Genomic DNA, 23686 nt, shown 5'->3' with positions numbered 1-23686 from the left:
AAACAGTGTTATGATTTATTGTTTTGTAGCCTTATCCTCCACAGGGTGACCAATCTTTTCCTAGTTTTTCAGGCATGGAGGTGGTTCTTGGGATGCAGGACTTTCCATTTTAAAACAAGGACAACAAATTACTTAATTATGTGATTTTAAAAACCAGGCTTATTAATTTTGAGTGCTGACTGAAGGAAAGTAATTTTTCCTTTAAGATACTGTGATGTTTCCCCGTCTTATCTTCATGACACCAAAACATCACATTTATAGGTAACCTGAAAAAAAATTAAGTTCTCTCCTTTGCTGGCCTAAAAGAAATCAATTCTTTAAATAAACCATTTTTTTTAACTTACAAAGTTGCATTTTCTTTTTTTTTTTTTTTAAGATTTTATTTATTTATTTGACAGACGGAGATCACAAGTAGGCAGAGAAGGAGGCAGAGAGAGAGGAGGAAGCAGGCTCCTCACTGAGCAGAGGCCCGATGCGGGGCTCGATCCCAGGACCCCGGGATCATGACCTGAGCCGAAGGCAGAGGCTTTAACCCACTGAGCCACCCAGGTGCCCCTAAATAAACCATTTAAAAGAAAGTATAGAAAGGAAGGAAGGAGAGAGGGAAGGAAAGGGAAAAAAGAACAAAGGAAGTGTGGTTGGCTGAATAATGATTCCCCTGTCCCACCCCACCCCCAAAGATGGTCAGATCCCAATTCCTAGAACCTGTGAATATGTTACCTTATATGGCAGAAGGGACTTAACAGATATGATCAAGTTAGGGATTTTGAGATGAGGAAATTATCATTTATTATCGATATGAGCCTGATATAGTCACAGAGATCCTCATAAGTAGGAGGCTGAAGATCAGAGGAAGAAGCAATGTCATCATGCACACAGGTAGAAAAGGCTACGTGATGTGAGGTAATGAGCGAAGGAATTTGGTTGCCTCAGAAGGTGAAAAAGGCAAGGAAAGACTCCCCTAAATCCTCCAGAAGGAAACAACCCTGTTAATACCTTAATTTTAGCTTCATAAGATTCATTTTGGATTTCTGACCTCCAGAACCGTAAGAGAATAAATTTGTGTTGTTTTAAATCACTAAATGTATGGTAATTTGTTACAGCAGCAAAAGGAAACTCGTACAGAGTATCTGGGAAATGAATGGCTATACCATGCTCCTTTGGTCATTATTTCTAGTTGCTTTTATGAGCAAAGCTTGTCTTACCTAGCAACAGTTGCTAAGTAAGTTAACAATTTAATGCTAGAGTCTGGAAGAGAGCCACTGCTTAAATCTTCCCAAATCCAGTGCCCATACCTTATGTGGCAAAGACTTTCAGAACCATTCTTTGCCATTAGGCACATAACCACTACCTAATCATGGCAAATCATTTTATTCTTACCAGCCTCTAACATTGTCCTAAAACCCTGAACCTCTAACAGCTTTCTTAAACTTCTAGCTTTTCTTAAAACTTTTTTTTTCATATCATAAGAGTACTTTAACTGCACATAGTAAAAGACATCTAAAATTTAATTATGATCAGAAATCCAAATTACACAAGCTTTGTTTGCTGTGCTGTTTGTAATAAAATAATACCACCAGCCCCTTTTGGGGAAACCTTCAAACGGATCCATGAATACAAGCCATTTAAGACCCGCTTTTACACTCACAAAGATATACTGGGTAAGTGAATGCTCTTTTACTTTGTTCTAATATTTGATAGCATTATGTATCATTCTTTCTTTCTTTTTTTTTTTTTTTAAAGATTTTATTTATTTATTTGACAGAGAGAGAGAGAGATCACAAGTAGGCAGAGAGGGGTGGGGAGGAAGCAGGCTCCCTGCTGAGCAGAGAGCCTGATGCGGGGCTCGATCCCAGGACCCTGAGATCATGACCTGAGCCGAAGGCAGAGGCCTAACCCACTGAGCCACCCAGGTGCCCCTGTATCATTCTTTCTGCTGTATAGACTTTTACCAGGTCTTCTGAAAGTTGCTTGTCTTACAGGGGTGTGTGTTTGGCACAAAAAGAGTATAGGTTGAAAACTAGCTTCTCCATTGACCAGTTGTGTGCCTTAGACAGTACATTTAGCCTCTCAGTCTGTGTTATAGGGATGTTAGGGATCCTGTATTAAATAGGGATGTTAATACCTATTTGTGATTGGTTATGAGGCTTTGATGAAATATTTGTTGACACATAATAGTACATGGAAATTCTTTTTGCCCTTGTTCGTACTTGGGCACCTTCCTTACACATCGGAGTGGAAATACCTCTAAGTAACACCTTAATAGGTGATGACACTATAACCTTTACTAGTAGCTGGTGACATAAATGTAGATAACATGGAAATAACCCGAGACTATTTACTGTCTAAGCAAATCAGATTGTCATCACAGGTTTGCTTCTTTCCTTCTTCCCATCAGAGTTTGCAGTCTGACTTTGAGCCTTAAAATGTTTTCCTAAGGGCTCTCAAAATACTTCTCTGATCCTCTCTTCCTGTAACCTGGTAAACTAGTGATTTGATTTCAGTCCTGATCTTTGAAAATATGAGAAGCTAAAGAATGGAGAATCTTTTGAAAACACTATAGTGTAGGGGAGATCAGATTGGAATCATCCTCTACAAATGTCAACACCAAAACTGATTTTAACTTTCAGTACATTAATTATAACGTCTAAAGTGATTTAACTTTTTATGCCCAGGTCAGTGGATATGCATTCTTAGATGTGTGTTTATAGATCAATTCCTTATGCCTTCTGAGATATCTGAATCGAGACATTAAGTAGATAAGTTAAATCTAACGAATTAGAAATTAGTATTTTACATTCAGTGACCTCGATTTGTGATTGACTATTACAAGTCAAAAGAGTCAAAATACTCTGTCCTTTTTAAATAAATTCAGGAGCATGTAGAAATGTCTGTATAAATGTTAAATAAATATTGCATTGGTCAGTAGTTCTCAACCATAGCAGTGCACACAGCTTTTATTTGTGTGTATGTGTGTTTTAAAGATTTTATTTATTTATTTTACAGAGAGAGAGATCACAAGTAGGCAGGAGGCAGGCAGAGAGGGGGAAGCAGGCTCCCTGCTGAGCAGAGAACCCAATATGGGGCTCCATCCCAGGACCCTGAGATCATGACCTGAGCCAAAGGCAGAGGCTTAACCCACTGAGTCACCCAGATGCCCCGTGTGTGTGTGTGTGTGTGTGTGTGTGTGTGTGTGTGTTTAAGTAGGCTCCGTACCCAACATGGAGCCTGACATGGGGTTTGAACTCATAACCCTGAGATCAAGACCTGAGCTGAGATCAAGAGTCAGATGCTTAACTGACTGAGCTACCCCGGTGCCCCAGTTCACACAGCTTTTAAAACATTTGTTTTTACTACAGATATCTTAATACAGAGTCATAGGACGTAATGTTAATTTAATACAGACCCACTAAATTAGAACCTTCAGAATCAGGCTTCAGCATGTGTTGATTTATTTATTTATTTATTTTAATGATTTTTTTTTTAAAATAAAGATTTTTATTTATTTGACAGACAGAGATCACGAGTAGGCAGAGAGGCAGGCAGAGGGGGCGGGGGGGATGCAGGCTCCCTGCTGAGCAGAGAGCCTGACGCAGGGCTCTATCCCAGGACCCTGAGATCATGACCTGAGCCAAAGGCAGAGGCTTCACCCACTGAGCCACCCAGGAGCCCCTGTTTTGTTTTGTTTTTTTTATTTGTTTTATATTTTAACAGCTTTTCATTTGGAAATTGAGACTCACAAGTTTTAAAAACAGAACAAAGTTCCTTTGTACTCCTCCAGTTTCTCTCATTGGTATCTTACATAATGCTAGTATATTGTCAAAACCAGGAAATTGGTATTGGAACAATACTGTTAACTGAGATGCAGACCTTACATTCATTTTTTTCTTGGTATAGTTTATGAGATTTATCACGTGTAGGCTTATGTAACCATCACCACAATCAGGACAGAGAACTGCTCTGTCACCACAAATAACTCCCTTGTGTTACCCTTTAACACACCCTACCCTGAGCCTCTGGCAACCACTAATCTGTTCTCCATCACTGTAATCTTATCTCTTTGAGAATGTTATATAAATAGAATCATATAGTATGTAAATCTTTGAAATTGACTTTTTTCACTTAGCGTTATGCCCTTGAGATCCATCCAAGTTGTTCTTTGTATTAGTAGTCTTCCTTTCCAAGTATTTTTTTTTTTAAGCTATGCAGGAATCCTGTTGTACAATCAGGGTTGAGAACAATTAGTACAAAATAATGAAATTTAAGCATTAAAAAGTAATAGCCCACAGTTGTATCACATTTTTATGAAGTTTTAGTACATTGATGGTCCATGCCTAGTCACCTTTCTCCCTAGATCTTTCATTATCATACCTACACAGTGTTGAGCCTATGTAGTATATGCCCATCTCTACCATAGTAGTCACTGCCCTATGTGCTTAAATTCATTAATCTAATAGCAAAGACTCTTAATGCCATCAAACATGGATTTTCAGTTGCAGGTGACAGAAACACAACTCAGACTATGCATAAAAGAGAATTCCTTGACCCTTTAACAGAGAAACCCAAGAAGGATCCAGTACCAGGGCTTTCAGTCTATCCACACTTGCTCTCAATGAGTTGGCCTAATTATTTACTACCAGCCAGACTTATTCCAGCAGCTGGGAAAAGAGTAGAAGTGTCCCAAAGTGCTCTAAGTGCCTTTTACCTCCAGCTTAGGAATCTCAGAGGAAAAGTTATGTTTTCCTCACATCCTTACATAAAATCCTAAAGAGGAGCCTGGTTGTCCAGGCTGGAGCCTGTGCCCAACCCTGGGCCAACTGTGTGGCCTGGAAGATGGTGACAATATAATGGGCCAAGTAGGTTGGCTGCTGTGATTTGCATCCCCCCCCCCCCCCGCGAACAACCTGACGTGAGAGAGGAACATTCTTGAGAGAAATGGGTCCTGTTACCAGAGAGAGAGAGCAGAGATGTTGGGCAAACTCATACGTTCACAGTGACTTTGTGAACATAAAGTCACAATGCCTTCTCTGTACTTATTACCAAGCCAGGCATCAGGAGAGAGACATGTTAATATAAGATATGTTTTGTAATTTTCAGAAGTTGATCGTCAAGACCTAAACACATGAAAAATTAATAATTCAATAAATCTAAGATGTGAGAGTTAAGTGGAATGATAAGAGTTTAGACCGAGGAAAAGATGATGCTGTGTGTGACTTGAGCACTGAGAAGGCTGGTCGCCTGCACTCAGGTCCTGAGCCACCTGACGGTCCGCTCTGGCAGGCGAAGAGGGAGCTCAGCTGCAGGTCTAGCTCTGTCCCTACCTACCTGGTACCATGTCGTCCTCTAACCCCTTTGGCTTTTATTTTCTTGTCTAAGTAGAGAGGCAATTATTATGGGAATATTATCATGTGGACTTTAAATGAGGTAATTGACCGAGAAGTACTAAACAGCTACCCGCTTACTCACTCCACAACGGAAGCAGCTAAACCATGAAGACCTACACATGAAGAAAGGCCTGCGACAGAGTGAAGAGAGCATTGTGCTACCACTTGTCTGAGGGAGGTAACACCAGCACCCAGCTCAGGGCAGAGAGAGGGGAGCAGGATAACGTGCTAGTATCACTCTAATAATCTCTCACTGCTCTGCTCTGGGACCACAGAATGTGCTGTTTTCTGCCACTTTACTTCCCCAGTTGCTTATTGTGTGGCCTGAGTGTGAGGAAGGGAACAGACTGTCTCCAGACCCAACGATGCTGTGAGCTCCCTCCTCATTAATTAGGGAAAAACCTACCCTTTTCATCGGTATCTTTAAAGAAAAGATTGACATCTAAAAGGTATATCTTTTAGAGAACACTAATAACTAGGTGATAATGAAAAGGAAAAAATAGCCTGTGGATTCTTGTGATTGTTTTTCCTCAAATACACAGATATCGGGGCAGATATTCTGAGTAAAGAAGAGCAATTTCAAGAGGCAGCACTCAAAGAACTTATTGCAAAAGCAGAAGCTGACGTATGGGTTCAGGTAAAAGAAGCTGGATATCAACCTAAATGCATGTTTATGGTTCTTTCACTTTCTGGATTTGTGTGAAACCATAGGCAGAACTGACTGAATCCTGGTTATCTGTGGGACCTTGGGCGAGTTCCTCAACTCTGCAGTCTCAGCTTCTTCACATGTAAAAGAGGGAACAGTAAGATTCTATAGGATTGTTAACAGAGTTCAATGAAATAATGTTCTGGAACACAGGAGGTGTTTAGTGAGAAGCAGACACCATTAGGAGCTTCCTTCCTTCTGAATTGCCCCTCTGTGTGGATGACTCCTGCTTACTTTAATCTCACTGGATTAAAACATAAAAAACAAATCCTTGTTGATAATTGCTTATTATTGCTTCCTATTTGTACAGTGTGTAACACCCCTGACCAAGTGCCTAGTTTTACCAAATTCTGCGTTATGGTCTGCTCTCTTTGCTCCGTCTCTCCAAAGTCCTTGATACCTTGTCCCTGTGACTGCTGAGGGTTGTAGGGGCAATTTGAGTGTGTTGGGACTCACAGTCAGGTCCCAGACACTTAACTGAAGCAAAATCTCAATCCTTCAGCCCCTACTTCTTCCAGTCATAGACAGAATAACAAACAACTTCCCAAAGAGAATCCCTGTGAGACCAGGACAAGCCACAGTGCTTGGTACCTTAATTCTCAGTTTCTTTATAACATAGACATCATAACAAAGAGTGTTAGAATTGTCCGGCATCTGTGCCAGCACAAGCTTTGTATTAGAGTACTTTGAAAGTGCAAAATGTTCCAAGTGCAAAGGGGAATATGAATAAAAGCCTTAGTAGTCATCTCTCTTTATCAATAAGAGTAAAATTCAAATCAATTGCAACCTGTTACTTTTACACCCGAATACAAGCAATGCTTTTATGAGTAATCTCCAGTTTGCATGTCAGCATATCTAATGATCTAGGCATTCTCTTCAGATTAAATAATAAAACCTCTTTCTGAACGTCTGATGGAGGTCAGGGATGGTGCTCAGCCTCCTTTCTCTGCCAAGTTCTAGCTTTGTGCATCTTTAGACTTCTCTGTATTTTCCAGATTTTCTGGAATGAGCACACATTCCTTTGATAGTCAAGCAAGAAATACAGTGCCAAAGAAAAGACAGCTCAGCAGCTTACAGTAAAGCTCTCTTTAGCAATTCACAGAATAGTGATGTTAGCCATCAACTGGGGGATGTGTTAAGGCATCTCTGGCTGAGGCAGCCAGTTTGCTGTGGGAGATTTGAGATGGGAACAGAGCAAGTAATTAGGGGCCCCATCGTGATTGCTAATTTTCAGTAAACATTAAAAATTTGTGTTAATGTTAAGTTTATACATTATAAATATTAATGTGTATGGGCTGTTTCTTTCAAAGGCTGATGAACGTCAAAAACAAGCAGTCGAGAAAGCACTTGAGGAAGCAAATAACCAACACAAAATTGATATTCAGATTCTGAAAGAAGCACACCAAAAAGATTTACAGGTTTTTATGATGACTTGTTTGTTGTCTTTTTTAAGGGTACATAGGTTAGTAAAAAGCTCTGGCAAACGAATGAGAGAAAAAACAAAATATGTAAAACCTCGATGGGTGTTTCCTAGAGGTTGGATGGGAGACCCAGGATTTTTACAGAAGAGATGCTGAACTCATAGATGAGAGCAGCAGTGATGGGTGGGTGTGGGAGAATCCCATGGTCTCTGATGTGATGAATCCAAACTTTTACGGGGTTTCAAGGCCCAAAGGAGCTACCCCATCTACTTTACCCACCACATCTCTTGCCCCAGCCCTTCTCTCTCACTGCCCTCTTTGGATCCTCAAACCTGAATGCACTACCTCCTTCCCACCTCAGGGTCTTTGCAGTATGTTCTTCCCCCACTTCATGGGATTTAGCTCAAACATGGGATTTAGCTCAAACTTGAAGGAAGTTTTACCTGATCAGCTCTTCCCTGCCACCGTGCACTGTCTTGACACCGTGTCCCCTTTTACAGCGGCCCTCACCCATCAACATTGCAGTAAATAGCCTGCGTGATTATTTCTGCCCCACACATGACAGTAGCCTCCAGTAGGCATGTCTCTCATTCCCACTCTAGCCCGGTGTCTAGCACAGAGCCTTGACTTAGCAAGTGTTCAAGTTGGGGCCAAACAAAGGAAGTAGGCTATTTTCTTCCTTCTTCCAAGCTCTGATTGCCTCCTCTTCCCTCAATTTGCATTTACTGCAGTGCCTAGAGGGACCCTAAGCTGTTACTGAAGTATTTCCTGCAGCACCAGAGGTCATAAAACGAGGGGTCCTCTTTCTAACCTGGATCTTGTTCAAGCACACAACTGTAGGTAACTGGCCCGCTTTCCAGGCAGAGGTCCAGGAATTCATTATTTAGCTAAGTACCTCAGTTACAAAATCTGATCAAAGGAAAAGGATATAGAACTCTTTTCATATGGCAGCCACGGGAGGGACAGGACAGGACGTGGTGTAGATGTCATGATTTATGAGCAGAGGCTGGAGGGAAGGTGGCAGAAGTCTGGCCCCAGATTCAGCGTAACTTAATAAGAACAGAACTAATAAACAATTCAGGGACTACCAGCCCATTTATTCATTGTTTCGGTAATGAGCACCTACTGTATATCAGATGGGTATTAGATGAGATTAAATAGACTGTCCTTGTCCTCAAGAAATTTGTTGGCAGGAAAAGGAGCTCTGCCCCAGGATCCTCCCTGCTTGGCTCTAGTGGCCGTGGTCCCTGAGAAGTGGGCTGCAGGGGTTCCCCGCCCATTCCATCTTTTAGCTCAAAACATGAAGAGCATTTAAGCACATCTACGTGGACTGCTGCACCACTGGCGTCTGCCAGTATGGCTCTAAGTATTTAAATACTTCTCTATCAGTTGATAAATAACGACCTCCCCCCCCGTCTTCCTGGCTGCTCCCCCAGACTCCAAGACCTCCCCCAATCCAGCAATGAAGGGGGCAACCCTTTAAAATAGTGGGGGAACTTCAGGCCCCTGCACCAGTGCTGCTGTCAGAGTATATACATTTTGAATATCACTCCTGGCATTAGGCTATGAAAATACAAGGATGACCAAGCTGTGATGCCAGTTTCAAGGAACTCATGTTGACTGTACCCCATATAGCCTTTGCCTGGAGTTGATACACTTGGTGCTGAAGTAGAATTCCTAAGAAGATGTGAAAGGGAAAAGTTAGAAGGAGGTTGACCTTTCTAAAATATTCGCCTAGGGACGCCTGGGTGGCTCAGTTGGTTAAGCAGCTGCCTTCGGCTCAGGTCATGATCCCAGCGTCCTGGGATCAAGCCTGACACAGCACTTGATCCCAGGACCCTGGGATCATGACCTGAGCCGAAGGCAGATGCTTAACCAACTGAGCCATCTGGGCGCTCATGGATATTTTTAGTGTAATGAAGGAGTGATTTGTCTTTAGAGGGATGCATAGGATTGTTTCAACTTAGGGTACCCAGACACACACATCATTATTGCTTCTCAAGTGGTGTCTATGAACAACCTACTTTAGAGTCTACTCACCTGGGAGCTTAACACGCAGATTTCCTGGCCCCACCTGACCTACACAGTCAGGGGCTAGGTTTTTAACCAGCAGCCCATCTGATTCTCACATGTATTACAGTTTGAGATCACCAGTATGAAGAGCAGAAAACCAAGCTATTCTAAAACCAAATACCATTAAATTCAGATACGTAGATCTCACCAGGTATTACTCTTTTATGATATTAAGAATTTGGGATGCCTGGGTGGCTCAGTTGGTTAAGTGGCTGCCTTTGGCTCAGGTCATGATCCCAGCGTCCTGGGATCGAGTCCCACATCGGGCTCCTTGCTCGGCAGGGAGCCTGCTTCTCCCTCTGCCTCTGCCTGCCACTTTGTCTGCCTGTGCTCACTCTCTCTGACAAATAAATAAAATCTTTAAAAAAAAAAAAAGAATTTGGCATAAGTCTCAGTGCTTGCTGTTAAACAAAAGTTCAAGATCTTATGCAATGGACGACAGGTAGGTAGTACTTTGCAAAGATGTTTATATTAACTTTTTCCAAATACAATGATATTGAAAACGAAATGATAACATGGAAGCTAAGGGAAAATTAGAGTAGAAAATATAATGAAGTCAGGAGTGAATTAAATACTTAAAAGTGTATATATACATCAGTTCCTGTGCAATTATCACTATTTGGGCCTTGAACTTTCTGGCAGTCAGTGCAAAGAGGAAAATGCCATGAGTCACCATGTCCATTAGGCAAAACCAAATCAGATACTCAGAGAGGCCCAGATATTCCTACACATGATAGCTGAGAGAAACTTCTTCTACGGGAGACATCGTGTCATAAATGTCTATCACACATCAGTGCAGTAAATATGATGGATTTCATGAGGCTGTTTCTTACAATATCTCAATATATGAGCTGATTTACTCAAAATGCATTTCAGTAAAAGTAATTTAACTGGGAGACTTTCCATTGAATACGAACACTGCCAGTCAGTCATTGAATTATTTTTGTAACCTTAAATATATATTCCACATCCTTTGTGAGGCAGTAGAATGATTTTGCTTTTAATACATCATTACATAAAAGAAGGATTCGTTTAATTCGTTGAATCCCAGTTCAGAACCCAGCCAAAATTAAGGGCTGGAGTGTCATTTTAAAATTCTGTGATTCAAATAGAAATAGTTTATGATACTCCTTCATCTATCTAAAACTCAACCATTCAGCAATCTCAATTACTGAGAATATACTTGAAAACCCAGGAATAATTTAAAATATCCCTGAGGAATTTAAATAAAGCCTCCGACTACAAGACAGAAACTCAGGCTTATTACTCATAGCAGAACCTCTTCATTCCCCCACTCAAATGTTATTTACACTTACTTGACAGCCTGAACCCAACAGATGTGGCTGCTCAGTGTCACAAATCCAAAATAGATTAAAACTAGAAATGACAAAAAGGAGCTCACAGACAGCAGTGAAAACAGAGTGTCCTCAGCACAATAGCATGTGAAGAATAAGAAAAAATTACAAAAATCAGATATCAGATCTCAAAAAGCAAAGCAGTCTGGGATCATTTCTAACAGAGACAAGTAGCCCAATAACTTAAACAATTACTAAGTATAGTATAAAGTATTTAGCTCAGTACAATTGTTCTCTTTTATCTACCAGCCTGGGTCTTCAAGAAGGGTTAAAATATGCTCACTATACTCTTTTTTATGAAGTAAAATAAATGTTAAAGACATTTAGAAGTATTTCCACGTAAAATGTTTTATCATCAAAAAGTTCTAGTCTTCTCAGAGACAAAGCCTTCTGCATATGGAAAACCTAGCTGGGATTTCTAAACAGCCAATGTTTTCCTTAACATTTCTTTGTAAATACATGAACTGAGGCCACTTTGCAGAGATCCTTAAAATTGTTTTGTTGTTTTATTCCTTTTTTAAAATTGTCACCCTTGGAGTAGCCAAAGTGGGAAGTTGAAAACGTTCCTTCTCTTGAAAAAACTGAAGTCTTGGGGCGCCTGGGTGGCTCAGTTGGTTAAGCAACTACCTTCAGCTCAGGTCATGATCCCACGGTCCTGGGAGTGGTAGAGCTCCGTACTGGGCTCTTGGCTCATGGGAAACCTGCTTCTCCCTCTCCCGCTCCCCTTGCTTATGTTCCCTCTCTTGCTGTGTCTCTGTCAAATAAATAAATGAAATCTTTAAAAAAAAAAATCTAACAAATATTTTAATTGTTGAAACACTTTTTTCTAAAAAGCTAAAGTAGTTTCAGATTCTACTGAGACACAGAGTTCAAAAGAAAGAAAGCAAGCAGACATCGTCACTGTGATTAGAATATTGTACAGGGTTTCTGGAATGAAAACAAATTGATGAATCTCTTGGAAGACCCTAGCATCACAGCCAGCAATAAAGCAAGATTGAGAATACTGTTTCTGTTTTTACTAAAACACTATGCATGATTAAGTTGCTGGTTTCCTCTAGATCTGCATTAGACACGGAGTCCTGGAGGAGGAGGATCCCAGTCTTCTTGTGTTTGTACTACATGGGCCTAGCACAGTGCCTGGCACACAGTAGAGTTAGTAAGCATTTCCAAATTGGTTACAGGGTTTTCCTTGAGAATCTGTTTTTCCTGAGTCCTGGTTTGACTAGTGCTTCCTCTCTTTACTTGGCCAGAGGCATCCACAGGTCCTTCTACTCTGGAGCAATGAAGCTCTGTTCCTGTCCCCTTGGTGAAGGAGAAAGGGCCCCTCAATGCTAATGAGCTAGAATGCTCAGATGGCAAGAGGACCAGCAAACAAGCTTATTTGACTACAGTAATGGGCAACTGTTAGCTGCTTGAGCTTCAGGTTGCCTCGTACCCAGGAGACACTTGGGAGAAATAGTAATTATTTCTGTCATTTTCCAGGATTGACTTCCTAAAGGAGAATTCTATTATATATCTCTAGCATGATATTATAGAATATTTGGACAATCAAAGAAAAAAAGATCTATTTTCCTTTTTGCATATTAGGGAATATTCCAATATTACCTATATAAATATTTATGTTTTATGGTTTGCAACATTTCTGGTATTAACATTGTGTAAATGAAAGTTTCCATATTATACGCAGTCTTCTATTTATTTATTTGAGAGTGAGAGAAAGCATGAGGGAGAGAGAGAGAGTCTTAAGCAGGCTCTGTGCCCAACATGGAGCACAAGGCAGGGCTCAATCTCATGACCCAGCGATCATGACCTGAGCTGAAATCAAGAGTTGGACACTTAGCTGACTGAACCACCCAGGCGCCCCCGCAGTCTTTTAAATAATCAGTGTTCACAGGAGCACATTCCATCAGATTGATGAGCTATGATTTGAATAACCTTTTAGTGTGCATTTTTAAACATCAAAGCTTTAGGGACACCTGGGTGGCTCAGTCAGTTAAGCATCTGACCCTTGATCTCAGGGTTATAAGTTCAAGCCCCACATTGGGCTCTTGTGGAGCCCACTTAAAACAAAACCAAAAATTTATATTTAAAAAAATAAGTAAAAATAAAAATAAATCAAAGCTGTAACATCTCAACCTATTTAACTGTTGCTTAAGGAAATGGCAGCCAAAACCAAGATAGAGGTGCACCAAAACATGGAAGACGCACTACAGAGAGAACACTCGGCTGCGGAACAACGCATGGTGCATAGAATCCAGAGGATTATGATGGAGTGCCACAGGGAGAAGGTCCAGGCTGTGGAGAAGGCTAGGGCTGAAGAGAGACAGATGGCCCAAGAAGCAATGCAGGCCCAGAAAAGGTATTCCAGAGAACACATTTGCAAATCAGTGTCTTACTCCGGCCAAAACAGCTTGGAGCAAGGGCTGTAAGGTTGAGGCACATAGGTGGATATTTCCCAGGTTCTGTGTTTTTACATTTTTATTATGGAGTATTTCAAACATAGAGAACAATATGTAATATATTGTAGAATGTGTATGCGTGTGTGTGTGTGTGTGTGTGTGTGTGTGTGTGTGTAGTTTAAAGAAAAATAGCATGAATATTCAAGGACATACCACTCCTCTGAAGAGACTGAAAATTGCAAACACTTCTGGCACTCCCATGTGTTCTTCCTCAATCACATTTCCTTCCTCTCCCCCCACTCAAGAGATAACTACCATCCTAAATAATGTGCTTTGCATTCTGTATCTCCAGTTTTAAGAGGCTAAGGAAAGGAATCAAGAAATATTTCCCTATAAACACATAAAAGTCAATCTTTATATTTGTTAGCTGATATTATATGCCAGCAGGTATTGTGTTACTTTTGGTCTTTTCCTTACTACACAAGTAACACATGCTGTAAATGGAATTGACACTTGGAAATATATAGGGCAAAACGTGCTAAGTCCTGACTCACTGCTTTCCTACCCTCCCTGTCTCCCAGGGACATTCATTTTAAATAATGGGCCCATGTCTTTCTGTGCCCTTTTGACATAATTACATCTTTATATTTGTACATAATCAGAAATAATTTCTACATAAATCAGATCACTTTTTTTAAAGAATACCAAAGTAACCATTTTTACGTGTGCAATGAACATTTAATGGAGTTGGCCACTTTTAACAGAACAGCAGTCAGGATCCCTAGTGATTATTGGGACCAAGAAAAAAACAGTTTCCAGCTACTAAGTGACCTGCATAAGATCATGCAGCTTCAGCAGCAGAACCAAGACTGAAACCTGTGTTTGGCCTTGTATTCTAGGACTTGTCTGTTTTGCTTTGCTCTTTGACTTAAGGAACAAATCTATCTGTGATTAATGGGTAAAATCTTTGTTAGAACTGTTTAGAACAGGGCCAAAGGTCAAATCCTATAGAATGTTTATTTTGCAGATAAATAAGAGTGAAGGCTGCAGCTGTGACTGTTTCAGTGGTACCTCCTTCATGCACAGGCTATAAATCATTGTTGAGATGGAAAACGAAGGTGAAAGAGGATTCTGGGAGAAAGTTAGAGAAGATGGTGATGCCCAAATGAGTTGTGGTCCAGTGCAGTGAAAGACTGTATCCTCCTCTCCCTTCTCCCCACCCCCCATCTGCAGGAACTCTGTCTCTCCTGTAGAAGAATGTCTACTCCTTCTGGGGTCTACTCCTCCTGGGTCTACTCCTCACACACCTGCAGTGTCTGCTCCTTCCACTCTGCTGCTTTCACCATCCTACCCCTAACCACCCCCACCCCGCCAACCTCTGGCCCTTTCCTCTGTGAGGGTTGAATAGAAGATTTTCAATGGCTGCCTTTTATTAAATAAGTTGACTAAAATTAGGGAATGGCCATGTCTGTTGTTTAAGAATATACAACTAGAATGTCCATTTTTTCCATTGATGTATTCCAAATGCCTGGAAGAGAGCCTGGCACATGGTATGCATGCATTAAATATTTATTAAACAAAGCTTCGAATTTGTTCCAGTTAGCTGAACCCACTCTGCAGCACATCAGATCTTATTTCTAGATATTCCTAGATTCCAGTGTTCTTTAGAGCATTTGCAGAAATGAATACATGGAGAAGGACCACTGTTTAGAATTTGACTGTAGATCTTTTATTTGACTATAAACTTCCACTGAAGAATTAAGGATTCGGAACATTTACATATTATGATAAATATGCTAAATTCACAGAAAACTTTTTTGTGGACTGCGGTGATTAGATTCTAAATAGATTATCAAGGAAGGAGAGGGGGAGGGAGAGAAGAGAGCAAGCAGGCAAGTTTTGCTTAGAAAGGTTCTAAGTGTTTTCTAGCCCAGGACAAAGGCATGAATGAAGTGACTGCTCAGGAATTTTTGTGTTCATGTCTATAATTGCTAATGATAGTTACCCTTAGTTAACATGCAGCATATGCAAGGCCCTTTGTGAGCTTCTCACTGAATTCTCATATCCCTTCCCAAGGCATTCTGTCATCCTCTATAGCTTCAGATGAAGTCCCTGAGTCTTAAGAGAGTAAGTGAGCAACCTGCCAAATGTCAATAGAGAAGAGGTGACGGGGCCCGTTGTGAACCCTGGTCTATCCCATACCAAAGTTTATGACCTTCCATTACACTGCCCTGCTTATTTCACCAGAGCTTATAAAGTGCCTTCTATGGATGTGGTCCTGAGTTCTGCTGCAAGGAAGTAAGGGTGTTTCCTCAAAATGTGTAGTAACTAAAGCATGGCTACCCCATAGACCAAGGCTAGATGGATGGGTAGAAAGAACACGTAAATACTGGGAAAGTCCTGAAAAGATCAAGTGTGTTGGCTATGTAGTAAGCTAGGTTTGTCTTGGGTTGGGCCTTAGAAAGAGGAAGAAGATCCCATTTGTGAAAGACTGTAAAGAGTGACAGCAGCACCAACAAACATGTAGAGGGAAGGTAGATAGTGTAATGAGGCAGAACCAAGGGAAGGTGGCCTCTGGTGGCCTCTGGAGATGTCCCCCCACTAAACCTATGCAATGCCTGTCACCTCAGGTTGGGGATATCACTAGTCCTCCTGTAAGATCAGGGTGCAGTAGGTTCCCAGGTGGGAAGTTAGAATATATTTTCCTTAAAACATGTGGTTATAACTGATTAAAATAGTGCTAACAGTGCTATAGTTCAAGTGAAAAAATGGGTTAATAGTTTGTTGTGGGTTCATCAGGCAAATGTTCAGTATCACTCTAAATACTTGATGTACAAATGAATTTGGGGAATAATTTAGAAATTGAAGAAATGGAGAAATGAAGTATTGGTTCTTATTGTCTTAAGAACCAAGACTTTTACTGATGGACATAAAGAGGAGATTGAAAAGTGTGCTTTTAGCAACTTATAGGGAAAATGAAAACTTCACTTAATAGGTAGAAGGGAAGGAACAGCCCGATAGTATTCTTTAAACCCGTGAGCAATATATCTTGTACCATTTCAATAACCTCCCAAACACACAGAGAGAAAGCTAAGAGAGTCCCTAAATAGAGCAAAGCACAAATCAGCTGCTAGTATGGTTTTTCCCATGCTTTATTTTTTCCTCAAGAGTCTAATGAGGTTGGATTATTATATATTAGATTCTATTTTTATTTAGGAATCTAGTTTTCTTCTCTGAGACCCATTTTATAAAATATCAGACCAAATCCTATAGGTATATATGAACACACACTAAAATTACTCAAAAATTATTCAATTTCTAGCCAGCACTGCATGTAAATACTATGTGTCATTTTGAAATCCCAAGATTAGAGCCTCATAGAGTGAGAGAAGGCAGCTAGACCTCACCGCTTAGAGAAAGAAGGATAAACGTTCATGTCATGTCAGGAGGGTCATTGGAGGTCATCCAGTTGAACCTGCCATTCCTTCTGCTGGATGCCTATCAGGCACTGGTGAGCCTCCTGATTCCTTTTGTTCCAGGAATTTTACAGTGGTTGAAGTGGTTGGTTAAAATGCTGAATGCCTTACTTGTCATGTGCTTCCTAATGTGGACCCAGAATGTGCTGGGTCTCATCCTCACATGCATGCTTGGCTTCTAACTCTGCCTCTCCCCAAAGCATAGTGATCCTCCAGATATTTCAGAAGAGAGAGAGAGACTGTCCAAGCATTCGTTTGGAGGAGAAAAGAAAAAAAACAAAAAGTACTAAGCCAGTTCCTTCACTCCTTCCCCATATAATATGATTTCTAGGCCCTCTTTTGAGGAAAAAAATAAATGTTGTGGGTAATTTGTATAAATCAAAAAATATTTAAGATAAACCACAAGAATTGACTTTTTATGATGAATATTTTACTTATGCTAAGAAACCTTTTTAAGCATGAATTATTTCAAGCTTTAATAATGCTCTAATTTAGCTGTTTTTAAATTAATTGTTTTGCATAAAATATGTTTTGGGGAGAACTACATCTATACTACCCATTCTTTCACTCATTTATTGGTTACCTGTTGTATACACACCAGACACCATGACAGACAGGGGAGATAGAAAGCTGAATGGGTGCTCCAGACCATCTCTCCATGCCCTGCACCCACTTTCCTCCTGGCCTCAATTCCATGATTTCAAGGAAATTATCAGAATAAAGATCAGAGAGATACTCTGACCTTAAACCAAAAGGAGTGAATCCCACAGGATCAGAAATTCAAGCTCTGACATAAGCTGAGAGACGTTGGAAAGGACATTTCAAAAAATACCAGATTGTTTTAGTGAGAAGAGATCTCTAGAGCGAGGTGTTTTAGGCCAGGGCAGCAGGGGTGGTTTGGGGTGGGTACTACGGAGGGTGGGAGCTGGAGTCATCTGAGATGCACTTTATTTGAGCAGTTTTACCTAGGACCAGCTCTGGTGGTGCCTTCTGGTTGGCCCCATAGATGAACACATCCTCTGTGTGGGAGCGGGAGAAAACCAGGCAAAGCCAGCAGGAAGCTCACACCTGCATGGGGCAGAGCTGTGGTTCCCAAGAAGGAGTACCATTTCCTCTGTGGAGATTTGAGCCTGGCTCAAGGAAGCTTCCTACCAGTTCCTCCTAATCAAAGCCCCAGGGTCCCTAGTCGCCACCTTTATAGCCTCTCCAATATCCTGAAGATTCTATGAAACATCAGACTAAATCGTCAGAGTGTGTGTAGAGTCTCCCTCCTTGCTCTGGCCACAGTGTGACTTCTTCTGATGGCACCTCCATTCTCCTGTGACCCAGGCTGAGAATCGGGAAGTTTGTCTGGATTTTTCTTCTTTCTGCCTCCCCTGTATCCTTGCCAACACAAACTCTGGCACTACGGCTTTGTAGTATTTCTTGGACTTACCCTTTTCTCTCCCTCTTCCTGCCCCTTTCTTTTTTATCATTAATTCAGACCCTAATCATTGCACACCCAGAATGTTGCAAAATATAGTACCAGTTCATCTCTCTACTTCACCCCATTACTTTTCAGTTTAACCACTATTACCCAGAATAATAATTCTAAAATGTTACTTTCCTTGTGTCGTCCTCCTGATAAAAAATTTATAATTCTCTCTCACACTATTGCAGCAGGTCATGGTTAAGGGCGGGAGCTCTCCCACTTGCTCAGTCATGTCACTGAACAATAACTAAATCTCCTTAAGCCTCAATTTCCTCCCTTCTTACATGGAAATAATAAGAGGTAAGAAATAAAAATTGTACAATCTTCAGTTATTATGAAAATTAAGAGATGTAATGGATGTCAAATGATTAACACAGTCCCTTGGACACAGTAAATATTCAGTAAATGTTAACCCTTGTTATTAATCACAGATGTAGCCTAACTGGTAGGAAAAGGAAGGAGAGAAATACTGCATAGCAGCCACACAGGCTGAGGACAACTGATATTTACCTCACGATTGGGGAAATTTGTCATGTTTGAAAGTCAAGTTGAAAAAATCAGAGACAATGAGAGAATTGCATCTTGGAGGTTAGAAGTTAGGAGATAGGGAAGTGCTAAGTCTTGGGAAGATTGTATTAGACTCAGAGGCAGAGGGTAAGGATTTTCAGGAACAATCATACATATTTGAATCAACATTTGTAAGTTATTTTATTCTCAAATCTTGGGAGGTTCTTCTGAAACTAGGTTAAGCAGAGATGTCCACCAAAAGTGCATGCAATGGCTAAAAGCTTTTGACCTGGACTTAGACTGCCTGAGTTGCTCATTTTGCCGCTTGTACTGATTAAGTGAAATAGGGCAAGTCACTTAACCTTTGTGAGCCTCAGACTCCTCATCAGTAAAATAGGCGGAATCACAGACCCACCTCATGGACTTGTTTTGAGGAAACGAGCTAATGTATGCATGGGTTGCTCATCCACTTACTTGCCTGGGACATAGTAAGAATTCAACACAGTTGGCTGCTATAAATTACATATAGTTACATACATTACAACCAGAGGCCTGTGAACTCATTAGTGGTGGTTCTCCAAGAGTGGTCCAAAGAATGCTCAGTGTCCCTGAAACCCTATTGGGGTCCCTGAGGTCGAAGCTATTTTCTTAATAATACAAAGATATTATTTGCCTTTTCACTCTCATTAGCTCATGAGTACAGAGTGGCATTTTCCAGGATTTTATGACATGTGATGTAACAACAGATTGAAACAATATGAAAGATCCATATTTTTTTCTATTAAGCCAGACAAGCAGAGTTTTGCAAAAAATATGAAATTATGCCACTTTTCTCACCAAAATTTTTTTAATTTAGAAAGTGTATTTTTCATGAAAAGGTAAATTAATTATGTTTAACATTTAATAGATTTAATCATATCTTACATAAATGTATAAATATTTTTTAATGTCTCACTTTTAATTCTAATACTGTCAGTTTCACTAGATATCACCCATACAAACAAAAGTTGTTTGGGTTCCTTGGTCGTTTTAAGAGTGGAAAGGTTTTGAGACCAAAGGGTCTGAGGTGGCTATCATAGAGAATTGTTCAGATAAAACTGAGTATAGTTTCCTCCCCTTCGGCTAAAGGGAAGTAGCTGGATTGATAGAAATACTTTCTCTAGTGGTTTAGAACTCTGATCCAATTTCCTCATTTTTAATCACATTGCATTCATGTTTTTCTGGCCACAGAGGACTCAGGTCCCTAAAATTACCATCAGACACTAGGCTACTAGGCCTCACCCTAGTCTGTGGCAGGGAAGGCAGTGGGTGATCTCCCTTCGTAAAAAATGTTTTTGGATTGCTAACAGCTAGTGTAATCCAAAAGCTCATCTCTACCCACCTGTCTCAGACTGATGGCTCATCTAAACACTGCCACAATTTCTCATACATCTGAAGCAAAAGACAACATTGTTTTGTTTTTAGTGGCTAACCCATCTAACTTCTAAATCCCTATCTTTTGTAGAAGAGCCATGGAGGAAATTTTGAATACTGGTATAACAGCTATAAAGGATCAGAGCAAGAGTTTGAACCAAATGATAAAAGAAAAAGAACATGAGATGAACATGTACTATTGCATGGCTCAGAGAGAGAAGCAAGAAGAGGTCCAGGAAGTGCTTCAAGAAGCAGAGAAGACACATAAGACCACGCTTGGAAATGTGATGGATAAACTCGTTGACACTCAGGGGGAGCTGCTGTCCATAGCGAAACAACTAGGCATTATGACAAACTGGAAAGATTTCCTGGAGGAGGAATTACAGGAAACAAGGGAAGCATTTCAAAAATACATCAATTATACATTTCCTAAGCTTTCGCCAGGACATGCAGATTTTATTCTACCAGAAAGAAAGAAAACACCTTCCAGTCTTGTTATTCAGGAGAACGAAACAACTCTCGATTAGAAGTCTCTGACTGAAATTTCACTACAAAAGTCAATGTTCCAAAGACTAAATAAATCAACTAAAAAACCACTTATTGATCCCCAGGTATATGCAGGGTACCACTGGGCTGCTGGCATTTTTTTTTTTTAAGATTTTATTTATTTATTTGACAGAGAGAGAGGTCACAAGTAGGTGGAGAGGCAGGCAGAGAGACAGAGGGGGAAGCAGGCTCCCCGCTGAGCAGAGAGCCTGATGCAGGGCTCAATCCCAGGACCCTGGGATCATGACCTGAGCCAAAGGCAGAGGCTTTAACCCACTGAGCCACACAGGCGCCCCGGCTGCTGGCATTTTGATGGAAAACCAAAATACTCAAAAAAGCACACGCCAGGCTACATTGAGTTCTAAGTCTTTCTGAGGAGAGAAAACAGTGAGAGGGATCAAAACTAATTAGAAGGGGGAAAGTTTCTTGGAAGAATCCAAACAAATTTCTATAACTGGCTTTATTCTTGCCTACATCAGACATGTAGCTATTTTAGTGTTTGTTGCAGTTAAAAACAAGTAAAGGGATATGTTTTTAGATTGTTCCTGTTGTGGAGAGGTGTGCTAATTTCCAGTAAAGACCGTTATTTGGTGAAGTGCAATAGCATTGTAGGAAAAAAAGCAATTTCCTTCAAATTCAATAGGATAAAATTTAAATTCTGGGAACCCTATGCAAGCTAATTCAGAGAGGGCTGGCACGCTGAACATAGTACACAAGAGGACTTAACTCATTTTCACAGCAGTGTGTGAAAGGTACAAACCAGTAACGCAGTCGCAGATAGTTTAAGTCACTTTCTCAAAGTCATACAGCTTGTAATGCTCACAACCAGAGAGCATGGGTCTTCAGTCCACGCTTTTAGTCATTATTTTGTTCAGCCTGAACATCAAGGCCTTCGTGCCGGGTTGGTATTCTGCAAGTGTGTGTCTGGGTGGATTCTATGATGAGGACAAGAAGAGCCTGGTCTGTTCTCTCTGTCCGGCATCATTTTTGTGTCCTGGAAGTCGAAGGATGTTATACCTGATTGTGGTATCTGAGTTATTGGAGTCACCTACCAGATTCAAATCTGAGTGCATACAATAAGGGGAACAGAAGGAAACTGTCTTCTGAAGGGATTCACTTTTCAGCCACAGTTCAGCATGTGACATAGTGGCATCAGTGACATAGTGAGTAACATGAAAAGAAAGCAGACAATGTATTTTTGGTTTGAAAAAAGGAACCTACCTTCTCAGTCTTCAACCAGATTGGAAGACATTAAATTAGCTGTGTTTTTAGTATTTTCCTTGTCAATATTGCTGTCCCTTCTCCTACCCTAATCCCAAACAACAGCTTCCTTAGAGTTTTTAAAGCAATTTGGATCCACCAGAGAACTTACCTCTCCACTCCCCAAAGTGCTAATCATCCTTCTGTCATAGGAGTAATCACAGGGGATCCTATCAGAACAGACTGCCTGATCCCAGGCCCCCATTTGCCACTTACTTTAGAGTCTGGAGTCAGCACCAACCATGGCAGAAGGATCTTCTTTCACTTCCCTTGTTCTCACTCAGCTTTACCTCTCCCAGAGTCACACTGGGGGAACATCATCTTTGCTCTTCCCTAAATCTTTCACCTGATTTGATCAGCTCAACCCATAGTTCTTCCAGGTTTGAATGTTTCCCAGATAATATAGCCCTGAGAATTAGAGTTCAAGTGGTTGCATAATTTCCCCTAAAAAGAAGGAAAGGCTGATGGCAGACTAAAAATGAGATGTAACTCGTATTTCCAGTGCCACATTCAGTGGGACCCCTCAGTAGTCTCTTGTTTCTATGACACTGATAAGGATGATCCTGATGGATTAAAAAATGACACAATGGAAAATATAGCAATAGCCATTTCTGAGCATGTACTGTGCATCAGACAGTGCACTAGGCTCCTTACTAAACATTGTCTTATTGAAATCTCACAGCAACTCTGTTAGATACCTACGAGCACCCTGATTTTGAAAATGAGGAACGTGTGACTCAGAGAAGCAAAGTCACTTGCTGAAGATCACAGAATTGTTTGACGGCAAGCGCATGTGTTTTTCACAATTACAGCACATCAGCCTAATTTAGTGCCTGTGGAAACACTAAGTAGCCACCAGTCATGTGTTGCTTTCAAAATACATTGAATTGTAGCAGGGCAATTCTGAATTATTGTGCAGAACCCTGACTGTTCCAGTGGCCATGCTTGGGAGCCAAGAGTGAAGGGGAGCAGAACTGGACAACTTCCTCCAAACGTGCTCAATGAGCTTTCCTAGATAACTAAGACCCAAGGGTGAATTTATGGAGGGGCATACTCCCTCCCACCATTCCAAAGTCAAGGACAGATTCCCCTTAGGGTTCTGGACAGAGATCAATTGCCTGTAGCTCAAAGGTGAGACTCTACAAGTCAAGTGAAAATTAGAAGTGAGATATGTTTTTGAAATCTCAGTGGGAGCCTTACTCCAAGGTTTTCTAGGGAAACTTGATTGAGACTAAATTGGGTTATTTTCAAAAAGAAAGATTCTTTGAGTGAACGAATTTTTTTTTTTTTTTAGCATAACTTAACTTGAGAACACTTAACTCTCCTGGTATCATTTACTTCGAGTACAATCCCTAAAGAGACCATTATAGACCTCAGATACTAAGCCCCATGTAAGTTATGAAATTGTAAAAGTGTTGGAGAATTCTTTTAAGGAGAAATTAAAGAGTGCATTTTTCTTAGTTGTCTTAGATGTTACCTGTACAATAGAAGTGCATGCAGTTCCCATGTTCTCTGCTATTTAGGAAGATATATTAATTCGTGAAGGCCATCTGGGAACTTAATCTGGGGATCCTAAGAAGTAACTTCAGTTTAATTTTCTAGAAGTCATTTCACAAAAAAAAAAAAAAAAAAAAAAAATCTTGCTTTTGGAGAAAATAGATGTGTAGGCTGGAAA

General features: G+C 40.6%; 1 protein-coding gene across 1 annotated transcript in view; it reads left to right on the top strand.

The window, feature by feature from the left end:
- The window catches only part of LOC308344299 (uncharacterized protein C6orf163), a gene marked incomplete at its 5' end in the record, with an annotated part of 33546 nt that extends 12754 nt beyond the window's left edge, over positions 1 to 20792 (top strand). The window contains 4 exons of the mRNA XM_080805883.1: positions 5927 to 6021; positions 7401 to 7508; positions 13096 to 13298; positions 20297 to 20792. Coding sequence (XP_080662009.1) covers positions 5927 to 6021; positions 7401 to 7508; positions 13096 to 13298; positions 20297 to 20732 — 842 coding nt within the window. The remainder of the gene's footprint in view (positions 1 to 5926; positions 6022 to 7400; positions 7509 to 13095; positions 13299 to 20296) is intronic.
- Positions 20793 to 23686: the final 2894 nt, after the last annotated feature.

The sequence above is a fragment of the Martes martes genome, assembly GCF_963455335.1.
Source record: "Martes martes genome assembly, chromosome: 6".
Classification (NCBI taxonomy): domain Eukaryota; kingdom Metazoa; phylum Chordata; class Mammalia; order Carnivora; family Mustelidae; genus Martes; species Martes martes.
This window is presented reverse-complemented; position numbering and strand designations above follow the sequence as displayed.